This window comes from Pseudopipra pipra, chromosome 7, assembly GCF_036250125.1.
Source record: "Pseudopipra pipra isolate bDixPip1 chromosome 7, bDixPip1.hap1, whole genome shotgun sequence".
Lineage (NCBI taxonomy): Eukaryota > Metazoa > Chordata > Aves > Passeriformes > Pipridae > Pseudopipra > Pseudopipra pipra.
The window spans coordinates 17,715,458-17,742,306 of NC_087555.1; the positions used below are offsets into that span (position 1 = coordinate 17,715,458).

At 42.0% G+C, this 26,849-nt stretch overlaps 1 protein-coding gene across 2 annotated transcripts in view; it reads left to right on the plus strand.

The window, feature by feature from the left end:
* Positions 1 to 20,380, plus strand: part of CHN1 (chimerin 1) — a 98,358-nt gene extending 77,978 nt beyond the window's left edge. For both annotated transcript variants that reach the window (XM_064660779.1, XM_064660780.1), the window contains 6 exons: positions 3,077 to 3,161; positions 14,476 to 14,649; positions 15,351 to 15,428; positions 16,584 to 16,721; positions 17,718 to 17,823; positions 19,454 to 20,380. In XM_064660779.1, the coding sequence (XP_064516849.1) occupies positions 3,077 to 3,161; positions 14,476 to 14,649; positions 15,351 to 15,428; positions 16,584 to 16,721; positions 17,718 to 17,823; positions 19,454 to 19,625 (753 nt within the window). In that variant the 3' untranslated portion in view covers positions 19,626 to 20,380. The remainder of the gene's footprint in view (positions 1 to 3,076; positions 3,162 to 14,475; positions 14,650 to 15,350; positions 15,429 to 16,583; positions 16,722 to 17,717; positions 17,824 to 19,453) is intronic.
* The last annotated feature ends 6,469 nt before the right edge of the window (positions 20,381 to 26,849 follow it).

Below are 26,849 nucleotides of genomic sequence, written 5' to 3' on the forward strand. Positions count from 1 at the left end.
AAGACAACACTGCTTAGAAACCCCAAAAGAGACTTCAGAGCTGGTCTTGCGGGGTTGTGTACAGCAGGGGTGGAAGGACAACATGACCTTTGGGCCTCCGGATTAATATTGCCAGAGAACCTCCCTGTTGCATGTCAGATAAAGGATGAAGCAAAGTAGAGCATTATGGGACACAGAAAACCCTACCTTCACCTTTTAATCTGTTTGAGTTTGCAATCAGAATAATGGATGAGAAGAAGTAATTTGGATGGGGCAGCATAAAGCAGAGCAGGCTCTGGATAAATCTTCTCACTGATGATATGGAAAGGCATTTCAATATTTGGATGAAGCCTGGCTGCATGGGATGAGAGAACAGTGCTAATGATGCTGAAACAGTGGTCCTGAAGGGCATAGTTAATCCTGGTCTTGTGAAGTATGACCAATACATGCAGTGTTGGTAGGGAAAAGGAAAGTCTGCTTTGTCCTTGTCATTTTTAAGTTGATGATGAGTCATGTAAGCCCTTTTGAGGGGTGAGCTGAGAGCCAGGGTATTGTTAGGGGAACTGGTTGTGGTAGAAAGGTAATTTTTTGTTTGTATCTAGGTGGATCATAGTTATTAGACACATAAGAGAAACTTAGGTCATAGGAAAAGGTCATAATAATATAAATGGAGGCAAAAGATTGGAGTGGCAGATTTGGGATGCGATAGACTCTGCAGAAGAGTTCCTAAGGAGAGTCAGGAGGAAGTGGAAGCATGCAGACCACAGTGGGGAGCAAAATGCCAAGAAGGAAGGATGTTCACTGCTAAAACAACAGCCAATTAAGAGACTGGACATCTGAGGTTTAGTGAGTATCAGTGCTGGAGACAGCTCTGGAGAGGCCACGTTAGGACCTCAGCACCTAAGGACAGCATTAGAAATGCTTCAGCAAATAGCATGTTTGGTGAATTTGATGAATTGAAATCAGCAACCAGAGAGGCATAGGGTAGGATAGTATAATTCTTTTTATTTAGAGAGAAATATTAATGTGTCAGAATTTGTTCTTGTTCTGCCTAAAGAAGGAAGTCAAAATGTCATCATTTCAAGGAACGAGACAAAATCCCCCCCCTTTGCAATCAGAGATACTAAAGCCAAAATAAAACAAAAAAACTTATAAAACTGAGAAGTGTTCTAAAAAGAAATTATTTGTGGTCCAGACTTTTGAAATGTCACTTTTTGTTTCAATATTCCTCAACAGAATTATTGAGAATATTTTAAATAAGTGGGGTTTGAGGGGAATGTTACTTTGACACACTCCTCCTCCCAAAAAAAAGATGGTAACTGAAATGAGGTGCTTTTTTCCCCTTGAAAAAGTTCTTAGTCCTGCAGACATTAAAGACAGTGTTTTGCTTGAGGATATTAGAATGTTCGTATTCTGGGAAGGAAATACTGCCAAAGACCTGAATAAAAAACACGAGACTGAGGAATAAAGCCAAGAGGATGTGGGTAGTGCAGGTGGGAAATGGAGAGAAAGTTGTGAAAAATGGCTTTGTGGTGAGAGGAAAAAAGAAAGTGGAGTTTACAGCTGCTGACAATCTTGTCATCATTTGCTTTGCAGAAGTCAGCTGGAGCTGCAGGGAGCAGAGGGCTGGTGGAGCACATTGCACCTCCCAAAGGCACGTGGCAGTGGGTGCGGACGGCAGCAGGCAGTGCCGGGGGAGGCAGCCTCCGCCTCGCTTTGCACCATTATGCTTCCGTGGAGGCAATCGGAAGCCCAGCTTAGCAAGAGGGGCATGTGAATTACTTGGTGACTTCGCAAGTAACTTTGCAGGCTGTCACAGCAATCTACCTTACTGCTGCTCTGGAGGCAGCAAAGGCACAGGAGGCTGCAGACCTTCCTTTAGCCAAACCTGAAATGTGGTCTGAACTGCTCTGGGTTGTCACTTGGTCGGGGCAAGTATCAGCTGGGATCCAGCTGCCTCTTATGTCAGTGGTGTGGGTGACCCTTGGACCTCAGTCAGGCTACTTCACCTTTCGGTATTTATAACCAGAGCCCTGTGCGGATTTTAGGAACGCACATTTCCACCAGCTCCATCTCTCTTCTGCTCCACACTGATCCAGCCAGGCAGTGCACAAGTGTGAGGTTATGCCCGCTCCAATACCCGCGCAGTAACTCTGGAGAACCAAGTGACTTAAGCCTAAAGCATTTTTACTGTATTTCACTGCAAATTTCATTTCTTTATGATCATCAGTTACTGATTCTTTTTGTCAGCCTGTCTATTCTAAATAGCAGCTCAAAGCCTTTTACACTGGCTAAGGAAGTAATGATTTTCTCTGTAAAGAATCCTGTGGTTTCCTACAGCAGGAACTTTATCAGAATAAAATCAGAAGCAGTTAATGGTGGCTGCAGGATTTGTAACGAGCATGTGAGCCAGGAATGAAAGCAGCATCGGGTGTTTTTCCTTCTGTAGATTAGTTTTTTTCCTGGTTCAGTGGATTCTTCTTTTCCATTTTGGATTTTGGATTTTCAATATGTAGCCTTAGTCTGAAAAGAATTAATTTCCTTTTAGAATTATTCTAAACCGGAAAGTCTCTAAGCGCATTTGCAGTATTTCTGTGTGGCACTAGTATTTTTGCCTGGCAGGACTCCCTCCACCTGAGGTGAAATCTTGCAGCCCCCTACACATTTCACACAGTACCTTATGGAAGGGAGAAGACATTTTAAATTGAAAGGTGAACTCTTGCATGGTTGCTGCAAAAGCCTCACCTTGCGGCCAAAATCCTGCTCAGACAGAGGGATGCCGAGAGGCAGGAGAAGGGCTCTGCCCAGCCATTGCTTCTCTGCCCTGTCTGGTCTTGGAGCAGACCCCTACAGACCCAGTTCTGCTGCTCTGGATGGCCTAGGATGGAGAACTCCTGTTTTCCATGAGTCTGCAAGAGTCTTGGTTCTTAAATTTTTCTTAGTTCCTTTCTTCCTTTCCTGCAGTGATAAAGGGAAGCTTCCAGCAACTGCATGTGGTGCCTTCTAAGAAGAGGAATTCTGCCCTGTTGAGACACATTGATACTGTGAAATAGTTGGGTCATTTTTTGTAACTTTTCTCTCTGCTACTCTCTTCCAGGTGCACACGTTCAGAGGCCCACACTGGTGTGAATACTGTGCCAACTTCATGTGGGGCCTCATTGCTCAGGGAGTAAAATGTGCAGGTAACAGTTGTTCAGTCTTCTTTTCCTAAGACAATCCTGATGTTGTAGCTATGTAACATGTTGCCTTCTCCACCATAACACCATGGGGCAGGGTTCCAATCAGGCCCCTGTTAAATGGAAGAAGGAAGTGTATCCACTATGCTGCTGATGTTTTCAGGTACCTGTTTCAGTAACTCACTGGGGTTACACAAAGCACTTCTCAAGGACTCATGGAGAGGAAACAGTAATCATCCTTAAGGGTTTTTTTTTTTTCTCCACCCTTTTAGAATGGAGGATGAAAAAGATAGATGCATAATTAGTTTTATTCCTTTTATACTATTCTGTGTATTGGTAGGTATGAGAAAGTCACTGAGGATCTTAATGTGCAAGGTGGGCATCAGCAAATTTCATGTTACTGCTCTGAAATAGACATTCAGGTTAATTTTATATGTAAACCAGCAGACTCCCACCATGCCACAGACCTTAAGTCCTACTTGCAAACTGAAAAGAAGGTAAGAAAAGGGATGATGAATAAGGGATGCCTACTGAAATGTTACATAAGCACTCAGGTGCTGGTAGAAATCTATTACACGCATGGGTGTCACTGCGAGCGTTTCTGTGATAAAACCTCTCTGAAGGAGAACAGTTTACAATATTATTGATAAGATTCTTCTGAAAAGAAAGGACAGTCAGCTTTTTTGAAAGGCAAAAAAAAAAGGATCAAAGTGGTCAAAAGAGTTCACTGTATTTGAAAAGTATTTTATGATATTCTAGCAAGGAACCATATTTATAAAAATGGTGCAAAGAGATGTTGATGTATGAAGACCTGCATACGTTGCCCTGGAAACTGAATTTTCAAGCTAATTTAAGAAAATCTGCTCTGTCTAAGGCTTTCTGAAGTCTTGTCTCAAGCAAATAAGAAGACTTTTTGTCACAGAACTGTGAAATAATGTAAAATTTAAAATAATTTCTAGCCAAGTAGAATTGGAATATTTTTAAATTCTTCACCGATAATTATTTGAATGCAACATTTTGTTGTTATCAGTAGCCTCTGCACTGTCCAGGATGAATTAGAGAGTGCAGCTCTGTTTTAAGACATGATTATGTAAAAATGGCATTTCCTTTCTCAGTATTTTCCCTCTACTAAGAATATGGGGTTGCAGCCACATCCTTCATTTGTGAATGAAGATTGTGCTTTTTACTGCTGTTGATTTTACACAGGGTGTACAATGCTAGGAGAGAAAGAAGAAGCTTAATTTTGGTTTTGAACTGTTATCTCATTAGTCATTTTTTGACGATGCTTGAGTCAGTAAGTGTGCCATCTTCCTTCCTTCCTTGCCTCAGATTCCTCAGTTAGGGTATTTAGGAGAGATATCAGGTATTTTTCAGATCAGTGTTTGGTAACTTTGATCCACAAAAACAATAAAAACAAACAGTATGAAGACTTGCAATGCTGCATGTCACTGGAAAATTAATACTATTGCATTTACAATTAAACCCAAAGATTTTGTACTGCCTTTTTTTTTTTTTATGAAGTAGAGCTGATTTTCTAGATTTATGCAGATTTTCTAAATTGTAGATTTGGAAAAGCTTCCGAAGTCTGGTTTTCTTTTATTCTTATGAGAATGGTAATAAGTACTGCATGTGTCCTTTTTCCTCCTTGCAGAGTAGAGGAACATATGTGTATTAGATGACTTCATAGGTTCAGAAACTATAATTAGGGTTTTCTGTCTTGTGTGAGGTTTCATGTCACTGTTGGTAGCTCCCAGTAATTTCTGTGATCTTATGTATATTTTTAAATCCCATGTCGTACAACCACACTTTCTTGCTGGAGTGACAGCAAGGTTTTGGGGCAGGAGGATGCTGAGGTTTATTGAGCCATGCTCAAGGTCGTGGGCACAGCTGGACAAGCTGCTGATGTGCAGCACCATGAGCTGGGGTGTGAGAAGGACCCATGGGGTAGCGAGGGTGCCAAGCAGTGCTCCTTCAGCCCAGAAGGTCTGGTTGCTGCAGTGTGTCCTGCCTGGCTCGCTTCTGGTTGAGGAGCAGAAGAGTCGGGCTTTCCCAAGGGCATGGGTTGCAGCTGACCCACCTGGCTTGTCCTCCCCTCACCACAAGGCTGGCTTTGAGCCACTGGCCATCCTCAACAATAGCTTCCCAAGGGCTTCCCAGAGGATTTTATTCTCATAGGTTTCGTACAAATCAGCATCTCGGCAGAGGAGAGGGACCCTGGGCAGAGCCCTGTGGAGGTGGAGATGGCAGGACAGGATCAGCAGTTCCCTGCTCTGCCTTGTCTGTGTCTCACTCCCAGCAGCATCTGCCCATTCCTGCCAGCTGAGGCTGTGCAGGGCAGCCGAGCCCGAAGCTGTACAGACCTGGAGGTACACAGACATATAGTGAGGGCCTGTGTAACCAGTGTTAACGTGCTAGTGTGGAAGAGCTCAGGCTTGAGTGTTGTGAGTTTGGCTGAGTTTATGTGGTCTTACAGTGCTTTAAAAAAAAAAAAAAAGGTAATCATTTTGCTTCTGAACTGAGCTATTTTAATATGGAGACAATGAGGCACGGTAAACTAGGAGCCACATGAGGCCATTGCTTTTCAGTGGATTTGTACTCCAAAAAAATTACAACTTTTAGCAGGACACAGCCTACTTGCATTCAAATGGGGTTCAATGCCACTCCAGGGAAATCCACAAAGTCTGTTTGATGGTCTGTACAATCATTTTATTGGACATACCTATGAGCAAAACTGTATGGATCATAGGAAGTTTTATACTTTTTAAAGCATCTGCTTTTTATAGCAAACAGTTGCACATCTCAAAAGGATTCTGTTGTGCAGAAGTGGTAAGTTTAACAAATAGAAATGGATTACTGCATGGACTGCTCTTGACCATTTTAAATCCTATTCTCTGCAAAAGCACAAAAACATGCAAGAAGGTAAGTGTGAGACAGTCCAAGACTGGACAACAAAGACAAATGTTACCCATTTCAGAAAGGAGGAGGAACTGGAAAAAATGGAGCTTATTTCTAATGGCTGATAGTTTATGTTACACAAACTAAGCCAATCCTTTGAAAAATAATAAACCAGAACTAAATATTCATAACAGTACACATGCCATAGCAACCAGAAGGATGCCTTAGCAACTTCAACTTGATTCATGCTTTATTCCAGTCCAGTCCAGCATAGCTGAATGTGTCCCTCTCTGTCTTTTGGCAGAGCGTGTTCAGTATCTTGTCAGGTTCAGTCCTGTATGATTAACCCCTGTAAGGTGGATTCTCCCTAGCTTATCCTTGTTCAAGATTTATGGCAGACAAAGGAGGAGGACCGCATCTTTTCCTTCCATAAAGACAAGGTATAAACATAGGCAGCACGTTGGACAGCTGGTGGATGATTATTAGCTGAAGTAAGAAGTTGGCTGCTATCTGTACTACAAGAGTTTGGGGATTAATACAAGCCACCAAACATGGGAAGAACTTCATTGTCTTCCAAAATTAAGACTTGGGTGATGTCCAGGATCTGGATCTTGTAGGACATTAATTGGTGGACATAATATGTGGTCTGACTTCTGCTGAAGATATATCTAGCAGAAGAGGAATAGTTTCTTTTTCCTTAGATGTTATTCTCTCAAATTTGATCTTTATTTCATCAACTTCTTTAAAGACAGATTTGCTTCCTTAGAGTGAATCCTTAAAATAAGCATCTGCCCTACTGCCTGAGGGTCATACTTCCAACTTTTGCATCCAAGCCACAGGCCCTTAAAAATTTTGTGATATGAAGGCTCATCTGTATGCAAGGAACCTGCCTTTTCTGATGGCATGCTCCATCTCTAGTGTGCTTTTCTTCAGGCTTCTGCCATAAGTACAAATTACTGAAGAAGTATTTGAAATTATAGTGCCACCACCTTGTGTGAACATTGAAGCTCAGTAGAAGCTAGTGAAGGCATAAGAGTTTGCCCCAGCTCAAAATTGAGTGCATGAACTTAGAAAAACATATTCTTAATTACATTTCTCCCATGTAAGGCTCCCCCATCCTCATGGGGCTCATCCTGTTGCCCAAAATGTGTTCAGAAGAGAAACTATTAACAATATTCAAAGAAAATTTGCAGATGTGCACCAAGGAGTTCATTCTGTGAATGATACGAACATGTAACACCTGGTAACACTGACAAGAGAATAACGTGTGTTCTCAGAAACTAGAGCATTAATGGTGCTGTTAGTGTACTGCCCAAGTGGACTGGTAGACAAGTAGATTAGTAGATTTATTAAGCTGCTGCATGTGTCCAGCTCATCAGAACTCTCTAAGTCCTTGCTCTGTACCCTTTTGATTGTTGTCTTTATTGAATAAGCAATTTAATCAAAAGGTTTCTTTGGAACAGGCTGGTTACAAAGCATTAATTAGCTTATCTTAAAAATAATTTTATTTAAATCTATTTCACTGGATGCTTTGATAGTGTTTTGGGCTGCTCCTTGTAACACCTGGCAGCACAACCCTCTGAGGCTGTACAGGAAGCACCATTTCTGCTGCCTTTATAGATTTGCTCTAAACCATCTCAGCTTGCCACTCATGCACCACTTGCCTATCTTTTGCTTTCCTTGGAGCAAGTAACTTCTCACTGGAGAACTGATAAACTTGCAGCAGAACTATCAATGTGCAGGCAAGCAGCTGCCACTAGCTGAGCCCAAGCAATATTGCTGCCAGCCCTGAGCACAGTAAGCCCTGTGGTTCATTTTCAGAATTTTTAAAGTACAGTCTCAAAGCGGGATTGTTTTGTGAATGACTACTTAAGTGTTTAATTTCCCCATTTCATCCATTTCCTTCTCCAACAATTGAAAGATGTACAACTGCCCCATTTCCTTTGCTATTTTGTTTTGCCTTGCTATGAAATCTTTTGTGTTGGACAGCCCTGTGCTCCTCCATTGGTGTGTAAGGATGAAGGAGAGCACAAAGGAGCCTGTGCATCCCAAGGCGATAGTTTTGTAGGCAGAATGCTCATGCTTTTAGTTCCTGGAAGACTGGCTGACAATCTTGTGACTTAAGTCAGCAAAGGGAAATGCAGAGTGGGCTCATCGTGTTGCCCACTCTCAAGGTATTTTGGATGATAGTCATGAAAAGCTCCCGTTCTGCCCACACTTGTGCCTTAAAAACACATCCACGGTCCTTCTGAGATGTGCACCCAGAATCTGCTGGTTGTAGAATGCAGGGCACAGACGGTCAGCCCAGTATAGGCCAAAAGAGCAAAGCAATGCCACAGGGGTCAGGGCTGTGGGAAGGGTACTGTTTGAAGACCAGTCCCTGCCTACCCCCAGCAGGTGGTGATGCTCTTGGAGATGTGAGCTGCCTGACAGGCTGTTCCACCAGCTCGGGATCTGGTGGTGTTCCTGTGAGGAATGAGCTCCAGAATTTAAAATGCTAATCAGACAGAGCCGTTCCCATGGGGAAGCTCTTCTGGAGCTATATATTCTTGAAACTGTAAGTCCTAAAAGCAGCTTTATCTTCAAGCCCACGCAGACCTGGAAACTTTGAGCAAGCCAGCAGCCCACTGCCACCAAACGTGTCCAGCTTGTGGAAGCACAGATATTATGTATTATTTTGATTTGAGATAAGGGGGAATTGGCTGGTTTGATGGGCTTTTTTCATTTTTCATAAGCTCTGACTTTTCTGTAGTTTTAGGTAATTTTGTTGCCAAGTAACTAGCTCCCTTCTAGAAATTCCATTCTTAGAATGATGTGCCCTGTAGTGCATGATATAGTGGTGTGGATGAAAGCAGGTTTTAGGGAGCAATTTTTGCCGTGGGGTGCTTAATGAAGTGGCTTAAGACTGGTGGGACCAAGGTTGCTTCCAGATGTGCATCACACATTAACAAATAACACATATTTGAGGCAGTGTGGCAGCTCTAGTGTGGCCACCCAGGTTGCAACAGCTTTGCCAAGGAGGAGGAAGAGGGCAGACCTTCACAGCACCCTGCTGCATTCTGCTTGGAAGCACAAAGTGCAGCACATGGGGCCAGGGGTTGCTGCTTGTTTGAATACTGTGCATCCCACAAAAACATTGCTTACTCTGCTACAGAAAAGAGCCTTAAATTATTAAAGAAAAGCTACTAGCTCATGAGTGATGTATGAGAGCAAATTCATTTCTAACCTGTTCACCCTTGCAAAAGTAACGATGCCAATACTCTGTGCTTGTGTACAGCCCATCATCTTCATGTGTCAGCTCACCAAATGTAAGGGTGTTACCCTGTCTGGTGGGTACTGCAGTGGACCAGCCCAAGGCAAGACAAGATGCCAGCACCCCAGCTCCATGCTTCCCACTCTCCTACACTTACCATAAACCTCTGAAGAGTCTTTTGGAACTTTTTGTGGGTGATGTAAATCTACCTTTTAGCTCTTAAAGCTGTTCTTCAGCTGTGATAGAATGCATCGATTTTCTTTGGGATAATTCAGAAATGTAATTAGAGTGATGTATGTAGCGTAAGGTATCATTCCAATGGAGCATGATCAGCAGCCATGTTAGCCAGTAAATCATAAACCAAAGGAAATCTAAAACTGATGGAAGTCAAATCAAACAGTACAACAAAAGGTGACAGCTAGGTGTATTTTAGTCTCTGCAAATATTTATATTGTGTGCTCATGGGGCAGTATTAACGTACATATATCTTTTGGCTCTGCTCAGGCATTAATATGAACGTGTTATTTGTTCTTTCAGCCCAGTGGACTAATATCAGTATTAGCTGTTTCTAAAACATTACCAAACCTTTTCCTAGGCATCATAGGAAACTATTGTTAGGCTGGTTGTAAATTTAGTACCTCTCCTAGAAGTAATGTCACAGCCCACCTGAACTCCTAGATCAATATGCTGTTAAAGCCAGGGCAGCTTAGCACAGACTTCTAAACCTGTCATCTAAAATTACTTTCTCCCCACCCCCCTTAAATTTCCAAACTTCCTATAAGCTCTTGAATTTATGACTGCACTGGGTTTGATCACATGTGGTGTATTTGAAAGTTGGCCACAGTATCATAGCACTGTAAAAAAGCAATAGTAAGAGTGACTTACAATTCCAGTTCTTAGAAATTATCTCTATTTGAGATGAAATTCTAATTAACCAAAGAAGTTTTACTATTGACCTGCAAGGGCTCATGACTGCATCTTTTACATCTGTCCTATATTATTATGTCAGATGTATATATATCAGCAGATACAATGCTTTAGGGGGATTTTTCTGTAGCTCCTCACCAAGTTATATACCCAGCCAGCTCTTAAGTGCTGATGAACTTCTGTAAGGAATGAGTAAGGTTCATGGTTACTTTAGATCCGGAGTAAAGCTGCTACACCAATTCGACTATTCTGGATTTGTTTTGACATAATGAAAAGTAAATAGACCCTCAGTTGGAAATTAAATTAATCCTTTTGGTCTTAATGAACTCGGCCAAATCATGAAGCTCATGTGTAAACAAGACATCACCATGCAGCAGCACGCAGAGGAATTCAGAACTTGGCTTTCTTGTTTCTTCCAAGTTGGTTCTAAAATAATGGGGTTTGAAGCTTTCAGTGCATCTGCAATGAGAACAGAGGACATTTTTTATCTAATAATATTCAATTTGCAGCATAATTCCTGTCTTTTAGTGCTAACAAGTAAGCAGAGTATAGTTAAGTACAAAACTAGCAAATTCCCAGTGCTCTGTGGAGGGTAGGACTGACCTCCTGCCATAGCTTTCTACCTTGCTGGAGTTAGCAAGACATTATGCTTAGTTATCAACTGAACCAGGGACTAGTGACCAAGACATGGATGTTTTGCCTTTCATGAAGTATTGTTAGTTGGGGATAGAGGCCCACTTTGTAGGAAGCACAGCATTGGTGAGTTTCAGCTGCTTTACTGGGAAAAATACAATTTTTCTTATGCAAATTCACTGAAATTTCATAGAAGTATTTACTGATGTGGAATTGCTAAAGTAATATTGTTTCCTACGCTTACATAAGAGGCAAAAAGCCTTGGTTATTAGAAGGACACCACATAGCCCAATAATGTTGAACATAATGCTCACACATTTTCTAAACATTAAGTATCTGAAATATTTCTAGGTTTTAAATGTTTGGGAACATGGAGTGTTGGGAAGCCCTTAAGCAATGGGGTGGTACATAAAATCTAATCAAATGCAAAGGAAGAACAAAAGAGAGAGGAGAAAAGTTGACTTCTGCATTTGTAATTATTATTCTGGTATTAATGAGGTCAGATCAAAAGCCCATCTGAATCTATGGGATTAGCAATAACACAATTATTGTCAGAAGCAAGGTTTTCACACTGAAAACATTTCTGTAAGTTAGAGATTTTAATGAATCGAAATTTTCTTGTATATAAATATAATTAGGATCATCTCAGTCAAGGCCATAATTGGTTTAAGTCAAGTGTAAGATACTTGGGAGTATGATTTTTTCTATTTTTTTTTTATATTTTATTCTTAATTATCCTTGGATTCCCAGAAACATAACTCTGAGCTATATTGCTGTCTGTGTGAAGCAGCTAATTTGCACACACAGAACCGTTCATGAGTCCTCATGAGTGTGGTGCTGCCATTCCAGTCTTGTAGACATCATTTTTGCCAGACATGCTAGAGAAGTTCATGCATTTTGGAAAAGGTGCTTTTTGCAGCAATTTTAGGAATTCTGTGTACAATAATTATATTTGCATTTGTAAATACTGTTACTGAAAAGTTACACTTTCAAAGTAAAGGAAGTCAAGAATTAAGATTTCCTATGTGGTCTCAGATTGCTTCCCTTGTGTGTGTGTTAAGATGTTGCCTCTAATTATTTGACTACTCATTATCTTTACTCCACAACTTCATCTATATTTTGAAAGCAGACTGCTTTAATAACACTTATTCAGTATTTTGTCTTCTTATTTTTAAAAGTGCTAGTCTTACTAATGACAGAGGATTCAAACCTTACACCGAAGATGAGTAATTTTTCCTCCACATTTCAGCAAACATTTAATGAATTTGTTTCTACAAGACCCAGAGGAGACAAGAACAGCTTCTCCTTGCCATGTTACAGTTGAAGTAGTGACACACTAAAGGGCTCAGGTCACAAGTTTCCAGTGAATGTGGGTTCCCTATTTAAAGCACAGAGGGACTTGGTTTTTCAAAGTTCAGGCAAAATGTAGCAGAAGGCATAGATATTTAAAGTGCAGGTGGAGCTCCCCTTGCCTGCACTGGCTGGGGTGCTCAGAGTTTCGTTCCATGCCCAAGAACCATAGGTAGGGAGATGCTGGGCAAGTACATGTTCACACACCTTCCAGTTTGGGGTCTTAGAGTGCTTGATTAAATGTGGGATTTAAATAAGTGCTCGGGTGAAAGCAAGACTGTTACTGTTTCTGCTCTGTCACCAATGAGATGACTTAGCAAACACTGAAGGAACCTGAGTGACCAAACTGCACTTCTCCACGCCTGGAGGGGCAGCAGTGGTGCCTGCCCCTGCCCGGGGCTCCCAGGCAGCCCACTGGGATGTGTTGCAGCTGAAGTGAGCCCAGAATAGGGCTGTGGGTCAGGGCAAGCCACCAAGGCTGCCCAGGGTGGGCCCCAAGGTACCCCCAGGAGTAACAGCATATTGGGTTGTATGGTTTTGCCCACGGAGGGGGTCGCAGCACAGAATCACAACCAGGAGGGAAATTCAGTGTTCTCAGTTCCCTACGTGTGCATTACCTGCTCCTCACAAGGAAGGAAGTTGCTCCTGCACAGAAATACCTAAAGAGAATTCTAATCAGGCATTTCATCTGGATCAGGATCTGTGCAAGTTTTGACTGATTGAAGGTGACACACTGAACTTTAATTGCATCCAGAGGTTCCTAAGTGACAAATCTTGTTGCTTTACAGGCCTTTTAAGTAAACAAAGTGCTTTGAGCAGCAGGCTGCAGCAGACTTAGTGGAAATTAAACTTAGCCATGAATTCTAGGGTTTGCTGTGTTGGAAAAAACGAAGTCAAATAATCTGGAGCTTTAATGAAAATACAAATACTGGCAAAATCAACAGGAATGAAATACGAACAGAATCTCAGTAGATACCCAGTACTGCAGTGGGAGAAGAAAGTACAGATTCTCATCAAGGCATTGATCCTTCAAGCTCCTACATCCCTTAATCCTGCAGAAATCCAGGGCTCTCCAGATGGCAGTGCAGTGAGGTACAGAAATGCTTGCAGCACTGGAGTCCCGGTGTATATGGAGTGCCCAGCAGAACATGCCAACCACCCTGACTGCGATGTGCTCCCATTCTTGCCAGGTGCTGTTTCCTCACAAGCACCTATGAGTCTGCATTGCAGAAGAGGAGAGATGGCAGCAAAAGCAGAGTCACACAGGGCCAGTGCCTCAGGTCTGCTGCCTCATGGTGCTGATTGCAGTGTGGGCTTAGCTTCAGGGGTGCTGTATTGCTCTTCCCATCTTCACGGTATAATTGGTGGTGTTTTCCTAGATTTTTCCTTCCCAAACCCTAAACATTATATTCTTGGTGGGTTTTAGGCAGAAAAATATTTTCCTATACCCTGATCTCAATTAAGTTTCACTTAAAACTAATTCTCATTCTCCATATGTTTACAATAAAGCTGTGGAGTTATTTGTTTGGGTTTTTTTTTTTTAATATTCCTAAGTAATTTTAAAGTAAAAAGAATCATTTTGGTGCCTTACAACACTGTGTCAGAAACACTCTCTGAAATGCCATCAAAATTCCAGCCACTTTAACTTAGCAAAACTCTTTGTCAGCTGCTTGGTAGCAAGAAGTCACCAACCAGCGTGGTGACCCCCATGTTTGTTTTACAGCTCCCTTCCAAAGAGGGGAACAGGCGAGGGCTGCCATACCTGGCCAGAGCATAGGGGTCCCTGAAGGGGTTCAGGTCTTGGCATTGCCTTGCCAGCACACACTGCAGAGAGGTTGTAGCCTGATTGTAACCCAGTCCCTACCTTCATCTCCCCCAGGAGATGTCCAAAGTGTCAGAGTCCAGGACTACATTGAAGATAGAAGTGTTGGGAAATCCCCAGTAACTTGGGAAGAGAGTCTGTGTCATGACAGCAATGTATGTAATAGTTGTGGGGAGCCCTAGCTCCTCATTCGAAAAACCATATGGAAAGTTTGTCACTTTGTGTTAGACCTTCTAGGGGTAGAAAAACATCTTGGGTAGGAAATCCTTACTTCAGGGCTATCCCTGCCTCACACATTTGATGGTTAAGGGCCCTCAACAGAAGTAACAGTTGTGAGCTGAGGTCAGACCCTGCAGGAGCCGTTCATACTCCACAGTCCTGACCTTGGGATACATTTTTACCGAACACCAGCCTAATCATATTTTCATTTTTTCCCTCAGATTGTGGTTTAAACGTGCACAAGCAGTGTTCCAAGATGGTCCCAAATGACTGCAAGCCAGACCTGAAGCATGTCAAAAAAGTGTACAGCTGTGACCTTACCACACTAGTAAAAGCACACTTCACTAAGAGACCAATGGTAGTAGACATGTGCATTAGGGAAATTGAATCTAGAGGTAAGGCATCGTTAATGGACTTCTGTTGCTTTGCTGATAATCCATTTAGATTGATCTGGGTCATCTGGGTTTTTGCTGAATGTATGATTGTTCAAAACAGATTTGCACAAGACATTTTATGACTGCCAATTACCCTGCACAGCTAATATTATACTTTGCATTATTTCATGGTTCATACCCATTTATAATTTTTATAGATTCTGCTAGAAATTGCTTAATAGACAGTTACTGCTTCATAGTTATATATTGGCACCTAACTTTCCAGTAATATATTTATTTAAAAAATTAAGTGAGTGTGGTAAAACAAAGGCAGTTAGAATTGTGTTCCCTCTTGCTTATTCCCCATATCCACACTGAGTGTCCTTTTCTAGAATTAGCATATTTGTTTTCATTCTGAAATAATGACCAATCATCAAGTATGTTAATCTCAGTTATTTTTAAATCAGTTGTAATTGGTTTAATATGTTTCTTCAGCTCTGAAATCATTTGCGTAAACATAATTTAGTGCTGCTATAACAAGACAGCTACTGCAAGGGTCAAGGTTAAAAACCAGGATAAGGTTTCATTCTAGAGGAAAAACCTGATAAGGCTTTTAAAACATGCCTGCTTTTTCTGCCTTAAATGAAAAACCTGGCAAGAACCTGGGTAGAAGGAAACTAAAATTAAGACTAATTTTAATATTGTTAAAATGTTCATTGCAGGTCTTAATTCCGAAGGACTATACAGAGTCTCAGGATTTAGTGATCTTATCGAAGATGTCAAAATGGCATTTGACAGAGGTACAGCCTTTCCTGCATGCTGGAACTTTGTGCTGATGTATTAAATATACACAGCCTGTGTCTCATGCTCCACTGCATCAGTGGTCTGAAGGAGTCCGACGGCTGTGCTGGCAGGAGGGGAGACTCCCCGTCAGAAAAGCATATCAGCTTCACTGTGGCCTTTATTACAAAAAAATCTACTTTTCTCCTTCCATCAGTATCTGTGCTCCAGTAACCATGTGTGTAGGAAAGGACAAAGCTTTCTGAACTACTGCCCTAGTTTGCAAGTAAAACTACGCTCAGAGGGCTGGGGGAGGGATAGAGGGTAAGTGGTGAACTGCCTTAAGAGGGCTGTGCAACTTAAATCCATCTTTCTGGATGAAAGCTCCAAAATAATAAGATGAATGCAGTAGTGCAAACAAAGTTTGAATTATTACAGACTAAAAGGAGGTCAGTGAGAACAAACTCTTCTCTCTGAGAAAAGGCAGTGGGAACATTAAAAGCTTTCCAGCTGCAGTCCCCCTATCCCAATAGAAATCCAGGCCAAAATCTGTACTGGAAACTCTCTTTCCTGTTTCTCTGGAGGACTGGACCTATTCAGACAACATCTGTCTCCTCTGCAGTGTTAGCAGGGTGGGGATGTGCTGGGGAAGCCAAGTTCTCGATCTGTATCCGCTGCAGTCCAGAGTAGGTAGTATGTTGTAGCTAAATGGTGAACACATGTTTTTCCTATAAAAATGGGGGGCTGTGGACAAAGTTGGATTTCTATCTTTTGCTTTTTTTCCCCAGACTCCCCTGATTTTTCATTCAGTGCTGACAAATGTGTTGTTTGGCAACACAGTGTGTTCAGAAATGGCTAAATGTCCACACATTAATACAAGACAAATTCTGCTAGATCAGGCAGGCAAGTTTGTAGAAAAAATCCAACAAACTGTATTTTTTAGTAATTATCTGAAACAAAGAAAGGATATGTTTCTTTATAAAATGCTTGAGGTTTTCACCCTGGAATGATGAAATTCACAATCCAGTTAACTCTGTTATACTTCTAAAAACCAAAATCTGTAGTCATGTCTGTTTCAATAATGTTTGCTTAACAAAGTTATTATTTTTCTTTTGAATGCTGTTTACATCTGTTTACATTTCCAAGGCTTTAATGTCAGTGCCTTCTCCACACAGATGGAGAAAAAGCTGATATTTCTGTGAATATGTATGAAGATATCAATATTATCACTGGTGCACTTAAACTGTACTTCAGGGATTTGCCAATTCCACTCATCACGTATGATGCCTACCCAAAGTTTATAGAGTCTGCAAGTAAGTATAACACATTTTGCTCCTGCTTTTCATTCTCATTTTCTTCTCCTTTTTGTGCTGTACTGTCCTATTAATTTAATAGCTGTTCCATCAGCTCTTACCCTGCATGCCCTATTTAGTAAGGATTGCAGGAGTAGATATGCACTGCACATTACGGTCTGACTGTGTGATGCTACGTGATCGTGGTTACATTTTTCTTTGCCTTTGTCACCAGGAATGCTTCCTTTTAATCACACATGGATTACATCACTTGTGCGCCTTGCATGAATCCCTGGTACTTGACAGTGTTATTTAAAGTCTGTTGGGTGTATGTTGCCAATAAGAAGGTGATTTATGGAAATGTTTAGAAATAAGATGTCATTTGTTTCTGGAGTTGTCCATTTTGAGTGTTTTCATAACCTGATAAGCACTCATCCTAAGGCCACCTTTGGGGCTGGCCTTGCAGAAGGTGGGTCTGCAAGCACAGCAGTAAGCCCAGCTGGAACATCTCTCCTGAACATCCTGGCTGCCTGAAGCATCTCTGCAATGTAGTAGTCACACCAGCCACACCTGGAAGGGTGTGAAGTAGCTGTGGGTAGAAAACAAGGGCTGGATGCTGGCCTTACTGCTCCTCTGGAGAAGGTTCTTTCCAAGTAGTATGGAGACAGCCAAAGGCACAGATGGCAAAGTTCCCAGTACCTTGTACTCTCCCAGAGTTGCACCTGTAGATTATTTGTGCAGAAATAGTCCAGTCAGCAAGGATTGCTGGAGGAATTTTTTTAGTAGGCTGCAGGGAATCTTTCAGTGGAGTGCAGTTTGCTTTGGGGAGTTTTCTTTGTCCAAAACTAGTCACATCCTGATGGTGCTCTGAGCACCATTTTGGGCAGGCAAATCCTCTGCTATGAGTAATCCAGCAGAGCTGTGAGACCCTGTCTTCTGTGCAGGCGACCAGTTGTTGCCTCTCTGTGTGTGAATTCTGGCTGTACATGTGGTGACAGTTGAGCATCTGTGTTTCAGAAACCACCGATCCGGATGAACAGCTGGAAATTCTCCATGAGGCGTTGAAGCTGCTGCCACCTGCACACTGTGAAACATTACGATATCTCATGGCACATCTGAAGAGGTAGGTGGAATAGCTGGAAAGAACTCTAAGCCACTCATTTTTAGCAATCAGTCCATGTTAGCACCTCCCAAAAAGTCTGGTCAAGGCCCACCAAATCCTTGAGAGGGACTGTGGCAGGGAGTGGTAGTGTGCACAACAGCAAATACTCATGCACGGGAGTTTATCTGTCTTAAAGTACTTGAAGGAAATAAGTAAAAAAACTCCACAGTGTTGAAACACAAAAGTCATCTGCCTAACAAATATGTTCTATATTTAAGGTTACAGTGAATATTTACAGTAAAAAAGCCATTCGTACCTCTGGGAGTGATAAGTCACTCCCTGGTCAAGAGACTAATACAGCTTAATGGTTATAGACTGGTGTCTTTTTCTGCTAAATCTCATCTACCCTTGAGATTTCTGACACCCTAAAAAGCATCTCAGGCACTAGGCTTGAGCTGATTAGGCAAAGTGTTAATTGGACCTCCAGCCACGTGTCCAGTGAGCTCTGCCTCATTACTGCGGAGCCTCTTGTTCTACCTGCCACCTTCTCAAAACTGTAGGAGCATAAGTTCTGTGTGAGGTTTCTCCTGCTCCCCAAGACATGATTGAAGTTGGTTAGTAGGCTGAAAAATTGTTAAAGAGAGTCTGACAGATGAATATCCAGTACAACAGCACAGATTCTATTTCATTCAGGAAAGCAGGGGGGAAAAAATTGATGTAGCATGTTAGAGTATCCATTTTAGTTTCTTGAGTAACATGAACTTATTATCAATATTAAGAATCATTCCTTTTCCTTAGAAAAATACTTTATTTTAAGCTCTCTTCTGCTTTTTTCTTTTTGTAGTTCTTCTGCAAGTAGGAATATGTTGACTCTGCTGAGTGCCTCAGGCAAAATTCAGCTACTGCGTTTCTGCCTGATTTGTCCATTTATTTCAATGACATTTCTAACAAGTGTTTTAGAATGGACACAGGGATGAGAGACATGGGAGCAAAAAAACACACCTTACAGCTTGTGAAGTGTGAAGAAAATTTTTCCTCACCCTGTTCAAGAGTAGCTGTTGCTGCTCTATTTAGCAAGTTCCTTTTGTGCATCATATTTCTGGTATAGGTGAATGATAAGGCAGAAGGGTAAGAAAATTCAGTCTTTTTCAACTTTTTAATTCTTTTGCTAAAAGAAGCTGCGAGCTGTTGTCTTGCTGCTGAATTCAGGTAATCAGACAATCAGGTAATCTGGAGTATTTACAGACTGGAGACACAGCAGCTTGGTAATATCATCTGACTTTTTAAATAAAAGTTAAGGCAGAAAAGGAAAAATGGAAGAAAAACCTTGAGGTTTTATTTTTTGTATACCAAAGGATTTGTTCATGCAATGCAAGTGAGCCCAGTCTGTGTGCATGGCAGGAGGACAGAGACACTGACTCACCACAAACCCACACAGCATTTGCTTTCACTCAGTTCTAGGTGTTTCACCTGACACTCCCATATGTGACCTGCTGGAAATGGCAGTCTCTCCTTGGGGAAGGGCACACATTCCTTTCCGTGGGAAAAGGCGCACATTTCTGTCCAGTTTTCTTGGTTTTCAAGCGTATGTAGGCATAGTTTGGCACAAAAGAAATGTGAAAATCACTTTTTTTTTTTTTTTTTTTTACAGAGTAACACTCCATGAAAAGGAAAATCTGATGAGTGCAGAGAACCTGGGCATAGTTTTTGGACCAACTCTTATGAGAGCGCCAGAGCTGGATGCGATGGCGGCATTGAATGACATCCGTTATCAGAGACTTGTGGTGGAGATGCTTATAAAAAATGAAGACATTTTATTTTGAATATTTTGGGGGTTTTGTAATAAAAAAGGAAGCAACAGTGTTCTATGGATGAAGGAATATTTTAAAGTCATTTAATGGCTCTTGTCACTGAATTCCATATTTGCTAGAGCTTTTGGTGTATTCAGGATAAAAATGAAGGAACTCTTTGTCGTTTCTGTAGTGCCATTCAGCTGATGTTGAAAAAGGTTAACACATACTTTCCAGTACTAGTAATCATGGGTGTTTATCATGGTAAAATAAAAAACAAAAAGCCTAAAGCTAGTGCATGATTTGCTCCCTGTTCTCCCTGTTCTGGTGAGACTCATTCCATGAAGAAAACAACTGAACTGGTGCAGCATCTTTGTTCTGGATAGTTTGTGATTGTAATTCAGCATGTTTCTCCGTGTAAACCTGTTGTGAATTTGCTTTTTTGTTCTATGTAATTGGTTTCTGATACTAAAAAGAAGGCCAACTTATGTGAAATGGAGCCTCTGGCTATTTATTGACATTTTATATTATTCTCTTCCACTTTTGGGACTGATTTCTTCTTGGGTTTCTTTCCATTTTTTCATCGTATAGTAATTTGTTTTTATCAGAAACAAAGTTGTACTTTAAATGTTACTTTAAGTAATTCTCAATTATGTTTATGGTGGTTGCAGTGAAATCTGCAATGCTGAACAGTGTTCCTTTATTATTATTGCTATTTCAATTGTAATTTTGTATTTTTATCTGGCATGCATATATTAATTTATTAAATTTTGCTTTTAGAACTCTAACATTAAGCTATTTATTTTTACTTAATGAACATATTTCAAAAATACCACTTGTTTCATTTTTTACATTGGCACTTTAATCCCAAACAACCTCTGACTTTAAAGCAGTGAGTTAGACTTTTACCAGTCTTGACAAGACCATTCTGATCTAAATACTTTGAAGCCTGACACTTTGCTAAGGTTCCCGCAAATTCCTTGCTGCTATGAAAAATCCTTTCTTCATTGTCCAAGATGCCTTTCAAAAATGCTTCAAAACTCTTAAATAAACCAAAAAAATATTGTCAAACCATCTACTTCCTATTTTATATGTATTGTTATGATTACCTATATGAACTGGAATTGCAGTTTACAATTACACAACTGTAACTGCCCAGAGTAGAGAGATACACCACTAAATTTCAAATGCAGATACACCCCAGAACATTTGCTTTGTACTTCAAACATTCAGCTCTGGTGCAAACACTTAGCCTGCCCTGCAAACATCATCTGGATCAGGAGGAGGACAAGGAATAATCCCCTAGAGATCACAACCAGCTGTGTTCCCTCCTGTTAGTAATAAAGTGCCTCCCTGCATTCCCCTTCCTGCCTGCCTGGCTAGGAGAGGAAAGGAGAGAAAGTGGCTCTTCTGCAGGTCCCCTGGAAGTGGGGAATGAAGGATCCCGGGAAAAAAAGAGTGAAGCTGGAGCTGTACACTGGTAAGCATGTGGGAAATGCTGCTCTGGGCTGGGGCCTGCTGGGGAGGCGGAGTGGAGGAGATTTTGAGAGAATCTAAAGTGTCAGGGGTTTTTTTTCCAACCTTATGTAGTACTAAAAGTGACTTGCTGTTACAACTCCTGTATTAATTAGTGCACATTACCACTTTATTTATCCCAGTCAACTGACACAGATGGAAGAACTTATGTCTCCAACCATAGCCTTGTCTTCCCCCCAGCCCAAAAAGTGGCCCATATGCCTCTCAATCACATCTGCCTTGCACTCTCCTGCAGCCAAACATTCACGCTACCTTGTTCCAAGCCAACATACTGTTGCCTTGATAGTATGTGATGCATTTCCTCGCTCCTGTTTTGCCTAATGGTCCTGCATATCCCGCTCCTCAGACCCTCCATTGCTCCTGCCTTCCCTTCAAGATGCCTCACAGTGGCTGACCCTTTGCAATGTCCTGTCACTGCAATCAGCTCTCAGTTCCTTGCCATGGCAGCACTCTAATGTCATTGGGTCTGTGGTCAGGAGATGGGATTTTTTTTCCTAAATGATACTGGTGGGGTTTTGCATGCACATGTTGCACTGCAGTGTTTGCATTACCTGTTACGTGCTTGTCCTGACACTCGGTACCATCACAGCCAGCTGTGGCAGAAGCATCCTCTTCCTAAAGCACTCAGCAGTAGCTGACACGGGGCAGGGGCAGAGAAGGGCATGGCTCTGCCACAGCAGCTCTAGCTGTGTGGTGGCACTGTCTGCCCTCAGCTTATCTGAGCAAAAGGCATCTGCTGTTCTCCAGCACTGTGCAAGCAAACCTGAACTAGGTAGCTGTAGTCCCACTTCTAAATTCTATGTAGTAAATGGCAGTAATTAAGATAATTACCACTTCTTCTGGTGTGAAGTATCCGTCTGGGTGCAACAGCAGGCAGGTGCTGCTGATGGTAAGAGCTGCTCCCCTTGCTTTGCTAAAGGTGCTTTCAACTGCATTTAGAAGTAGTGATGGCCACTGAGAGGTGTGAAGCTGGATCAGAGAGAAAACACCCAAAAGAGTAAGCACAGATTTGCTCTGGGGATAGTCAATGCACACGGGGCAAGCAAGGTTTATTAGCTACTACCAAGCACCCATCTTCTGCTGGAGATGACTTCTTTCAAGCAGAGTTTAACAAGGAATTATAATAATGGAAGTTCCTGCAGGAAAGGAGAAAGTCTAAATAGGAACCCACTGCTGGGGGAGGGGGGGGTAACCAAACCAAACACCAAAGCAAGCAAACGGTCCACAACCCCCCCACACCCAAAAGTAAACAAAAACACCCACCAAAGACCCAGCTCAAGAAATGTAACTTCTCCTGGAAGCCTGTACATTCCTGCCCTAATAAGCAGTAGGTGCAGGAGCTCAGGGATCAGGCAGCCAGTCCCCCTGCTGTGATTAGCACACTTTATTTTCCCTGAGGAAAGCTTCAGAATGTGTTTGACACCAAATAATCTCAGTATTCAACTAATGAAGGCTGGCAGTGTTTGCTAACCACCCTGCTCACCCTACGTGGAACAGAACTGCCCCCACAGAGTGCCCGTCTCTTGGGTTCAAGTATATGGGTCATGTGCTGTGTTAGGGGCAGGAATGTGGAATTGAGGACCCCAACAATCAATGAAGTACTTGCTTGATTTGGAATCACAGGAATCAGTATCCGGTGACTATTTTTTTATTCTCATGAAGTGTGTAGGCAAAGCCTCCATTTTAGTCTTGTTTTTGTTACTGTTGGAATGAAACTGATCTTTCCTGATGGGTAATCATTAAAACAGGTAGTACAGAAATAAACGTTGTCTTTGCAGTGAATTTGATACTTCTTTTTGCTAATCAGGAAGATATTTCCCATGGGCATATAGGCAATTACATGATTTAAGTTTCATTTATTCAATTTTTTAATTAAACATGGAAATCTGGTATTTTTACTATTTGTATTAGTTAAGTGACAATACAACAAATAATCTAGGTCATAAGAAGCAAAGGTTATCACTAAGTTGATTTGTTCTCCGAAGGAATTTATTTCCATGATAAATATGTGTTGTCTCCAGTGCCAAGGGATAGGTGGGGGCAGCTCAGGGTGAGGCTGGGCGGAGGAACCAACTCTCTGGCAACATCTTATCACAGGGCAGTTGGCACAGTGAAAAAGATGAGAAAGAAGGGATTAAACTGTGGCAAGCTTCTTCCTTGGACTTCTAAGGAAGAAATGAAGGGCACTGGCAAGACACGTGAGTTGGCAGCAGTCAAGGAATTTGCACAGACCAGGAGGGAAAGCAAGTCCTCACCAAGGATAAAGAAAGGCAAAATTATTAAAAATTATGGAGGCAGTGAGTAAGTGTTAAAATATATGTCAAAAAAATTAAATATCAGAAATATTGGAGAGGGAAAGCTATATTGGACAGTGTTTGGGAACATAATTAGGAGCTTTAGGATAAAAAGGGAAAAAGGGAAGAAATTTTGCAGCAATTTCAGGAAAATATCCCAGCACTGAATCCAGTGGCTCAGCACACGGTTGACTGGGCCCAGCCTCTAAAACTCCATGCAAAAGATGTCCCAGCTGGCAGCAGGCTGGCACAGAGTGCCTTGGTTCCGGGCTCCCTCCCTGTGAGCCCACAGAGTGCATGGCAGCCTGGCATGTAGCAGCGCGCCGGACCCGCTCTGCATGGCATGTGTGCCCCGTGGACCTGGTCTGGGTGCAGGGCTCCTTTCCTGGATGGGGCCACATCTGCCTCCAGCTCCCCACTGGAGGGATGTGTCACTGTCCCCGTTTCGGACTGCAGAGCAGAAGGAAAATGCTGTGTGCTGAGGCTGTAGGAGGGGAACCTTTGGCGAGGCTTTAGGAGACCTCTGTGATGAGAGAAGCAAGCTGCCTTTTGAAACATGAACTTCTGCTAATGTCAGGTTAGCTGACAGGATGGAAAAGCCTGTTAATTATGATTTTATGCAATACCAAACTTTTCCTGTCCTTCCCCCTCCAATGGCAAAGGAAGAAAAAAGGCTTCTAAAAGGCATATATGATATACTTGCTCTGTTCCTGACCTAATTTTTGCATGCTGATGAATGTTCTGCAATGTTTTTATTATAGCTATAATTATATCGCAATAAGGGGAAAAAAACATTTAGTGAACCTAGCAATCATGGGTTTCTTTTTTAGTCATGCAAAATTACTGCTTAGCAACTACACCTCAGCCCTAGAAAGCTTATGTAATGCATGAGGAGGAGAGTTAGGACATGTGTTCTGGTTTAAAGCCACTGCTGAGCAAACCATGTAAGGCAAGAGTGCCTTCTGCTTCGGCCACTCCTGCTGGCAGGAGTGTGCCTGACAGTGGGTCATGAGAAGTTGGTTGAGGGGCTTGGTACTGTACCTCCAGCAAACCTCCCCAGGGTGTCCTCTCTGCAGCACTGGGCTGATTGTCACTGTGAGCTCTGCCTCCAGCTGAATCCCAGGACCCCAGACTGATGTGCTGAGAGGAGGAAGCCTTACATATGCATTGAGGGGTCCAACTCTCCTTCAGTTCTTAGCACACTCTTCATCTGCCTTGGTCGTGGACATTTGGGGTTTTATATATATATATATATATATATATATATATATATATATATATTTGGAGAACACTCCAGAGCCCTTGCATAAACTGATCAGTTCTTCATACTGGCCTGATTGTCTCTCTCCATGATGTGAGCTGCACCACAGAGATACTCTTCTTGATGTTGCCTTCTGTATTTCAGTTTGGACAGCATGGTTCAATTAAGTTATCTGATGTCTGTTGCTGGTTTCATGGTCAGAATAGCATTTTTATTTCTTTGATCTCTCCTAAGAGTGATGTCAGTAAGCTGCTAAAAGAACTTGGTTAAAAGGTTTTAGTTAGATGTCCTCTCCTATTTTACATGTATTCTGTCTCAAGGACATATGTAGCTCCTTACATTACTCAGGTCTTTATCAGTACTCTGCCTTGGTGGATTGGAGCAAATGGTTCTTAGGCCTCTGGGAGCCTTTGATTAATGTATTTCCTGAGGCAATTAGGCATTGTTTTGAAAAATACATTTGGCAGCCAACCAGGATTTATTTTCAAGCACTGTGTTGCCTGTAATTTCTCTTTCTTCCTATCAAGCCTACAGATTGAATGCTAAGCTTTTTCTCTTTGCCTCTTTTTGTTTTTTAGTCTTATTACTAACTGTGTCACTAATGCAAATAGGATTCTCTAAACTATTAAAATTACTCATTTTGTAGATTAATATTCTTAAAGTGGTGTATCCTAAAGCTTGCTTGAAGGATCACTCACTAAACTCAAAAGAACTCATGTTTTCCAGCACTGTGATGCTGGACATACGCTGTTTGTACCATTCAACACCTCTCACATGACATCTTCCACTAAACTGCTGTACACTGAGATTGCTGTAAGGTGAGTTGTCCTGCACCATGGTGGTGGTGTCTAAGATACCTCACAAAAAGAGAGGTTCAAAGCCCAGCTGAGCATTTTTATTAAAAGTAGGCGGAGACAAATAATGAAATACACATGAAGGGGGGGGCTGTTGCAAGGTGAGTTGCACTGACACTTGCAAATCACTTCCTCACAGAAAACTGTGAACTTCTCCTGGAAGTACTTCCCCAGTCCACACATAATCTTGTCTTATGAAGAAAAGGCATAATTTCCAGTTTTGTTACAGTACAGCAGATACATTGGTTTTAAATTTTGTTAAAAATCCCCACACCCCAATAGTCTATGTGCAGCAATCCAGATGCTCACTTTTCTTAATAATTTCAAATATGGTACAATGCTGAGTCCCTACAGCTCCTTTTTGCCCCCTCATTGGAGGAAGAGTTCTGGCCTGCCCGTGGCTTACTTTGAAGTTCTCTCTCTGTACCATAAAGGGTTGGTCTGAAGTTACAGCAAAGAAGCGGCTTGTCATTGCCTGGTGAGGATATTGGCAGCACAGGAGGCTAAAGAAAAAGCTAGAGGTACTGCCACGGTAAGTGTGGACTGGCTTGTTCCGTGATCTCTGTCCATCCTTGGTTTGGAAGTGTCTCCCAGCATCAGGAGGGATCTGATGTTCTCCCTCTCTTGCACTGGTGGGAGAAAAAACCCCACTAATGTTCCCTTTTTCATCTGCGGCTCTGATGTCAGGGTTAGCCTCATTCCTAAGGCATTGTGTCAGTTTGCTAATAGTGTTAGTTAAGAATGAGGCTCTTGGTGCTGTCATAACCTTCCTGGAGAGCCAGCAGTCAGTGAGCAGCCTTCCCAATACCCATCCCAGTACATCACCAGTGACCTACAATTGCAGGGGCCACAGAAAGAGAAGAAAGGAAAGATATCGTAAAGTTTTCAGAACTGACCCCGGAAAATAGTCATATGGAATATTCTCTTCTTAATGAAGACAGTATGGTTGGGCTGGATGTTGTAATGGAATAATGTGTATCACATGGACACTGCTAAGCTGCTCACACCACGAAGCCACTTGCCGTGCTGCACTGTAAGCTTTTATGTGTGAATGCAGGCTGTGTGCAAACTCCAGGGCTGTGTGACAAGTCAGCATAGATGTGGCTTTTGTCTGCTAGGAGGATGAATTTCACAATTAGGCTAATCTGGAGACTAGGCTTTGTTAAGAATCGTTAAAGTGGAACTCTTAAGTTTCTCTTAAGTGACTGTTCCTCTGGCTCCTGCATGGCTTGGGTTACACTCACATCGCTCCCCTCACTGTGCTGCGTGTTTACCAAGATATTTCCCAAACTGCCCTGAGTGTGGTGTTTTG